This window comes from Lutjanus erythropterus, chromosome 16 (genome assembly GCF_056507025.1).
Source record: "Lutjanus erythropterus isolate fLutEry1 chromosome 16, fLutEry1.hap2, whole genome shotgun sequence".
Classification (NCBI taxonomy): domain Eukaryota; kingdom Metazoa; phylum Chordata; class Actinopteri; order Lutjaniformes; family Lutjanidae; genus Lutjanus; species Lutjanus erythropterus.
In genome coordinates, this window is record NC_139332.1 from 5,859,166 (window position 1) to 5,867,091 (window position 7,926).

Consider the following 7,926-nt stretch of genomic DNA (forward strand, 5'->3'; position numbering starts at 1 on the left):
TGCACCAAGAACAGTCAGTCACAAGGTATCACAAATGGCATTATGTTTGAAGAGTGCATTATGATATATTTAGGACTTGAAACGAAAAGTTTAGGACTTGGAACTCATTTATGCTCAATTTTCGATGTGAATACAGATTTATTTTTGTACGTTCTCCGAAAGCTTACAGATACGGTTGACTTGTAGTCGCCGGCCTATGAAGAAGATTTAAAGATCCAGAAGTACTGGAAATGATGTTAATTATCAGAAAGTTTGTGAAAAGGCATGTCACAATATAACAAGGCCAGACAGACCGTCGCCATCTATAATGCGTCCTATGCTCTTTCCAAGTGGTGCATTATCACTCTTCCATCATCGCCAAGTTTGTTGTTGTCAGAAACGTGGTCATTTTTAACTCTGAATGTTGCCCTCTAGTGGATGGATTGCTTAACATCCATGCCAACGTAAGGGACTCATGTCAGTACGCATTCAGTGCCAGTTAAATCATTAGAGATGTATTTATTTCTGTATGAAAAGGGGGCATAAATGAGCCTTTACTTGTGACTTGCAGAACAATTACTTGGTTCCACCTCTGTATTCTAACAGGGTTCTTCCTCCCTAACAATTCTTGCAGTTCAGTTCAGCAGTAACCCAAGATATGCTTGCAATGAACATCTTAACATCTGACATGGAGCAGAAAGACTTTCGAACCATTTTCTACAGATAAACGCTTTGTTTAAGTCGACACTCTGAGCAGTGCGCTACTTTGCCAATGATTCAATCACAGTTAATTAGCAGGGAACAGATGCAATACATTTAATGATTGCAGATTTTATCAGATTCAGGTAAATGACACTGAAAGCTAAAGAATCAGTGTAGCACATTTCAAGATAAACCCCATCGCGTCGCCCAGGAATACAGCACAACCTCACTCTCCTGCTCTTCGAGGAAATGAGTAATATTTTGCAGGGAACTCAGTTTTGAAGAGCCAGCCTTCAATATGCACACAATTTGTCAGAAAAAGAAAAAATCTGTTCTTAATCCCTTCATCCTTGTATAAACAAATTCAGAGGACTACCTTTTATAAATTTGTAAAACGTCTGCTACTGTTTGAAGGTGTCATCAGAGATAAAATACATTTAAAGATGCCACAGAATCAAGCAGACCCAGATGGACTGTCTTTTCAGGCGTTTCCTCGTCGTGTTTAAGTTTACAATTATCCCAAAGCCTTGGCACTGCAGGCACATGTGCTGAGGGCCAGATGGGTACAGACAGAGCCCACTGCATCAGGATGCCTCAATTTGGCCAAAGACGACAGATCTTGCTGGCACTGGCTCAAAGAAGAGAAACCTGGTGCGTTTGCTGCGTTTTCTCTCAGGACGATTCTTCATCAATTCGCAGGCGGGTCGGTGTGAGGGCGTACGAGACACTGTCAAATACACAGACACAGAAACACCCAAACAGAACAGAGAGATTGTCTCTTCTCGCTGTGCTACTGTGACCGCTCAGTCATTCTTTGGGGTGTCCAGTCCAAACAAACCAAACCAGTTTTCCGGCTGCTCCGCTCAACAGCTCACCGTGCTCGGCTGCTGTTTGCACACAAAGTCTGATATGAAGTCAAACTCGTTCTGTCCCAGGAAGAGTTCGGGCAGCTCCTGAACACGATCCAAGCCAAACTCCAGCACCAGTGACGTCAGAACCTCCTCGTCGATCAGGTCCATGTCCATACCGTTTAGTCCCAAAGGGCCTCCAATGTGCTGCATGCCCGACAGCTGGGCCGGACCCACCCGGTACTGACCACCGTTGGGAAGGTGGTGGCCGTTGGACGAGCCCAGCGGGTGTCCGTGGTACTGAGTGTTGAGTTTTTGCAGGTGCATGCTGGCCATGAGCTGCTGGGAGGTGAGGTTACCAGGGAGGTACTGCTGCGGGTGTCCGCCCTGCTGCTGCTGCTGCTGCTGCTGGGGGTGCATGTGGTGGTGCTGCTGCTGCGGGCCCTGGCCGTTGTACATCATGTTCCCGGACATCATCTGGTGGTGGTGGTTGGCCATGGGTGCACCGTTCACGGGGCCACCCATCCCTCCGGGTCCCACCATGCCCGGCCGCTGCCTCATGGCGGCCTCCATGTTGTTCTGGGGGTTCCTGCCGTAGTGCATCACCTGGCCATTGGGCAGGCTGCGCAGGCCGGGCTGGCCATTGTGCTGCGGAGGTCCGTTCATACCCATCCTGAAGCCGTGAGTCATGGGCATCATCATGTGTTCAGCCATGGCTGCTCTGTCACCCTGAACACAGAACATATTAAATTAGGTTTTAATACAACCCATAGTCATTAAAAGCTTAAAATGGAGAAATCCACCAATCCAATCCACAAGAAATTCAGTTACTCATGGTAAGGAGTGCTATTCAGCCTGAGAAACCAGGTGTAGGATGTATTTTGTGGCTCTGGAGGTACCTTTGATACCTCGAAGTAGGACTGGGCAATATGACCAAAAAATAAAATAAAGTTCTTTTCAAGCTTGAAGACTGAAATGATTAGATCCCGAACTTGAAAAATGTTTTTTAGAACTTAAGGGGAAAACTCAACTAATTTCATGTAGATGTCCTGTCAGAGTCTATGGTAAATATAGTCAAATGAAGCAATAAATTCCTCAGTGTGTGTTACATTGACCAGGAGAGGTGAGTTCTCGGGCACGTGGAGCTGTGCCAGCAATACCTACATGTACTATGATTCATTGCGCACGAACTTCTGATGCCAGCACCCATGTTGCTGCATGTCACCACCCTAGCCTATAGCTATTACTTTGTTGGCCAGAACACAGTGTAAGGTGACATAAATGCACACGATCCTGCCCCCTGGCTACCCAGAGGTGGAGACTAGAAATCCAAGCTGAAACAGCCTGTTGTTCTTCCTTAACACCAAAGGCAGCATTGTGACATCACTGGATGTACAAAAGATTTTGCAGCTTTCTCGGCCGATATGACACACACTGAGGAATTTATGTCTTTAATTGACTACGTTAACCAGGAACACTGACTGGACATCCACATAAAAAGTGCAAAAGTTTCCTCTTAATTTTTAAGACAAATGCACAGGAATAATTAAGACTTCCACCATGTATGAGAGTGTCATCATTATTCATATGACAAGTAAAAGATGCTTCGACTAAGTAAAGAACAAATATCCACTTAGGTACAAATAAATCATCTGCTCTGGTACTTGACAGAGCTCTATAGCCTGATATTTACAGACTAGCTATTCAGCTAAACGATAGCAAGCGCTAACTAGCCACCTTCAGCGCTGTCATAACTCAAGAATGTAACCAGCCATCATTTACAAAAAGTTACATTTTGCACATGTTCTAATGATTTAATTTTCCTTAAGACATTTTACACAATATGCAAAAACAATACAGATCGCGTGGCCCTAGCTTGATGATGTCATCGGGGTTGTTTGGATTGGACTTGAGACTTGATTTTTTTTGTGTTAAAATTCATTACAAACTGGAGGTGTGTCTTTCAAAGATGTGAACATTTAAAAGGCAGTGAGGATCTAACAAATCCTGCGCTCTGTATGTATACATAATGTATATAGACATGCATCCATACATTTACTGTCATCCACTCCATGTATGTATGTATTTAAACCAACCTATACTCTCATTCATAATACTACTGCATCCTAAAACACCCCATCTTCACCAATATTGTTGTCTTGCGCTGTTTATGTGTAACACTGTTGCGTGTGTGTGTGTGTGTATGTGAGTATATATGTATATAGTTCTTTACATAAATTTAAACATCTCTTACTGCTATTTTTGTCTATATTGTTGTATATAGTAGAATAATGCAAATCTTTTTTGGACATTTTTTGCATATTTACATACTCTTCTTATATTTTCTATATGCTTATATACCATGCTTACATAAGATCAAGAAAGTATTTCAGATTTCTTTTTAACACTATTTCAATTGACCTCTGAACCATTTTACTATATAGACTTTTAATTATGTTATTGGTCATTGGCTATTTATATATAGGCCTATATATATACACCTATTTTTTGTGTACATTACAGACATGACTATTCTTAATTCTTTACATTCTTTCTTTATTGCTTCAGTTTTGTTGTCATTTTTCTTAGCTGTATGTCTATTACTGTGTAAGTACATTGACAGTAATGACAAACCAAATCAGATTCCTTCTGTCTGTGCACATAGTTGGCCAATAAAGCCAATTCTGATTCTGATTCTGTAAGAAATGCGATCCAGTGCCACTGTCTGCATGGCCAACCGTATGCACTTCTTTGCTATTGGTTGAGGTTGTGACTTCGCTGGTCGAAGTTCATAAAAGTTGAATTCCACACAAGCAAAGATGTAAATTTGTGCATGTGTGTTGTACCCCAAAAGCCAGGATATGTCAGTCTGTGCTGCTTTACAATAAACTGTTCGGTCTTTGATTAGTCTGTTTACCAATTTAGCACCATTGTAATACCCCTTTAAAATACTAACAACGTTTCTGTTGAAACTTCTCTCCCCCTCCTCCACAGTTTCTATTTCTTCATTTGACCGCTTCCAGTCACATCGGAAGTGTCCCCGTCAAAAAAAAAAAAAAAAAAAAAAAAGAACATCTCAAAGCTCCAAAATTACACCATCAGTGAATTACCACTGGTTATCACACTGACGAGGGAGGGCAGCAATACCCTTGCAGCCAAAAGGACGCAGAGGAATGCTTCTCCAGACCACACACACACACACACACACACACACACACACACACACACCTCTTTCCCCTCTTCAACACACAGCCCGTCTTCGCACAGTCATTACAAACACATCTTCAATTAAAGATCCTACTGGTTTGCTGCTGATTGGCTTATTAAAACTGATGACATTATTCTACAATAACACATCCAGAGCGATCATTGTGGGAAAAAAACAAAGACATTTCAGGCTTTTAAATCCCTCCTAAAATGAACTGCCCCTGGCTGCTTGTAGCAATTCAGCCCTTTCAGAGCTGATAAAACAAGACGTTCCTCAATAGCTTAAATCCTCCTTAGAATATTCTGCTCCTTTACCTAATTACACCCTATCTGTCTGTCTCTGGAGCTCCTTTGCAAGATCAGGATTATCATTCAGGCAAATGCCACTTTGTAAATAGATAGTCTGAGGGTGGATAATAATTGCTGGCATTATTACACAAGCATGAAACCTCTTTTTTTTTATCCCGGAGGACAGTGCATGAAGGCTATTTTACATTATCGATGCGTAAAAGCGCAGCAAATATAATAACAGGCTGCAAGTGAATAAAGTGACAATGAGGAATAGGGTTGATCTAATTTAATTCTGTGGAGAGATGATAAAATAGTCCGCAGTACAAAGGGAAAGTGCAGCCTCTCTACCTGTTTCGGGAGTAAGAGAAGACGACACCTACCCGATGTCTGAATGTGAGGATCCGTACGGAGAAGTTGGATCAGCGCCGCGGTTGCTCTCCAGCTGATGCTCCGGCTACATGCAGCCCCTGCGGCGGATTCAAACTCTGCGGCGTCTCGGCAGTCAGAGGAGTTTGTTTTCTGGGTCAACTCAGGGATTATATGCATCTATAAAGCGCAGGGAGAGAGAGAGCGAGAGAGAGCGAGGGAGAGATAGGAGGGAGAGGAGGAGCTACCGTCCTCTCCGTCTCCTTTGTTGCCATTGGTCCTCCCCCTTAATCACTGTGCAAAGAAACATTCACTTACTAACTACCTCCACTGATCCACCGGAGCAGCAGAGCCCCGCTCAGCCGAGCACAGCACAGCCGCGCGGCTGTCTGTGTGCGCGCGCGCATGTGTGTGTGTGTGTGCGCGTGGATCCTGGAGAGATTTCACTGCCGCCTGCCTTCATTACCCCTACACTATAATCCGTAATGATCCGCGCTCTCTTAACTGAAAGCTTTCTGTTTAAAGAGCAGCACGGACGATTCTTCAGGCTGCTGCAGGCACAACAAGCACTGCTGCTGCTGAGAGGAAAGGTTTTAACAAGCTGTTACACAGTATTGTACTGGAATGGAGCTGTGTAGCTGTATATATATTTTATCAGTCATTTTAACTTAGAGTATCAAAGGAGTCCATCTATTACAATGATAATTCTGTTATTTATTTAATAGTAGATGACAAAAATTCATTATCCGCTGTCACACCACAACATGGCCCGATTGTGGAGGCACACACTGTTACCAAAACACATTCTTTCCTGAGAAGTCCTAGTGTCTGGCATAGGTGGAAAAAGTGGCAGGAAGATTTCTTTTTATTTTGCATTTCAAGAGTGAAGTCAAACTGCCAAGAATAATGTTGAAATTTCAAGACGTGGAAAAAGTCCAAAATGAATTTGGAATGTCAAGAAGTAGGACGTTTTGAGAATTAAGTTGAAATCTCAAGAATACAGTCAAAATGTAACTCAGTGGACACAGAGACTTTAACAAGTCTGTGTAATGGAACACATTTTTCTGCAGAGATTATTCCAATAACGATATACTTGAATGTCTAAGATTTTTGTCAAGGACGGTTCAGAAGGGTTCCGTGTCTTCTGTCACTGTTAGTGACATTGAAATCTAAATAAAGTTAAAAAAAAAATGTAGACAAGAAAGCCACAATGTTGAGAATAAGGTTGAAATGTCAAGAATAAAGTCAAAAATGTCTAGAATAAGGCCAAATGTGGAAAATAACGCAAAATGGCAAAAATAAGGTTGAAATGTTGAGAATTAAATCAAAAATGTTAAGGCTAATGTCAAAAATGTCGAGAATAAGGTTGAAATGTCAAACAAAGTTGAAATGCCAAGAATAACATCGAAATATTGAACAAAGGCAAATGTTGAATAAAGTAAAAATGTCAATAATGAAGTGGAATAATGTCAAGAAGGAGGCTAAAATGTCAAGACTAAAGTCAAATTTTGGATTAAGTTGAAATGCAGAGAATAAAGTTAAAAAAATGTTGAATAAAGTCGAACATCGAACATAAAGTTGAAACTGTACTGCTGCCTTTCTCAAAAATGTTGAGAATACTGCTGGAATTTTGAGAATAAAGTCCAACATTTTGACAATGAAGTCGAAGTGTCAAATATAGTCAAAATGTTGAAAAAGTCGAAATGTCGAGAAGAAATATGTTGAGATACTCACCTCTGTAACATAAATAAGTCAGTATCAGTAATTTTAAATGAAAGTATCAGTATCAATAATTCTGTCATTTATTTAAAATATCACACAATATCACCTCAATTGTGGCGCAAGTACACCTCGTCACCAAAAAATATATATATAATGTGCACTATTTTTTAAGGAGAGTATTATGGCCGGGGGAAATGGAGAAGAAGATTTCTTTTTATTTTACATTTGAAGAATATATTCCAAATGTTGAGAATAAAGTTGAAGTTTCAAGAAGCAAAAAAAAAGTAAATCTGAAATCTTGATAAGCAGAAAATGTTGAGAATAAAGTTGAAATCTTTAGAGTCAAAATGTAGAAAATGAAGCCAGAATTTTGAGAACAAGGTTAAATCGTCGAGAATAAAGTCGAAAGTGTCGAGTAAAGTTGAAAATATTTTGTTTTTTAAATTTTCATGTTGAGAATGAAGTCAAACAGTCAAGAATAAAAATAACCAGAATGAGAAAAAATAAATCAGAAGGAAGCTTTTCTTTTTTAAAAATTTTGAGTAATAAAAATACAAATCACTTTTGAAGAATGAAATAAAAAATGTCAGTCAACACTGAAGTCGAAAATGTCAAGAATAAAATTGAAATGTTGAGAAAAAAAAAGTCAGAAAGCCGAGAGTGAAGTGGAAAATATCGGAAATGTAAAGAATCAAGTCATAATGTCAAAGTTGAAATTCGGAGAATAACGTCAAAATGCTGATAATGAAGTGGAAAATGTTGAGAATAGAGTTTAAATGTTGAACTTTCAGTTTAGGTACCAGACATAAGA

The 7,926-nt window shown here is 40.3% G+C and overlaps 1 protein-coding gene across 1 annotated transcript; it reads right to left on the minus strand.

The window, feature by feature from the left end:
* Positions 1 to 488: 488 nt before the first annotated feature.
* cited4a (Cbp/p300 interacting transactivator with ED-rich tail 4a) lies at positions 489 to 5,597 on the minus strand. Its single transcript, XM_084739384.1, has 2 exons — positions 5,408 to 5,597; positions 489 to 2,258 (listed from the first exon to the last, which is right to left on the minus strand). The coding sequence occupies exon 2, from the start codon at positions 2,241 to 2,243 to the stop codon at positions 1,545 to 1,547; it is 699 nt and encodes a 232-aa protein (XP_084595510.1). The 5' UTR covers positions 2,244 to 2,258; positions 5,408 to 5,597; the 3' UTR covers positions 489 to 1,544.
* Positions 5,598 to 7,926: the final 2,329 nt, after the last annotated feature.

What these genes read in the sequence shown, in the direction of transcription:
- cited4a (XM_084739384.1), bottom strand. Translation starts at nt 2,243, where the DNA reads ATGGCTGAACACATGATGATGCCCATGACTCACGGCTTCAGGATGGGT.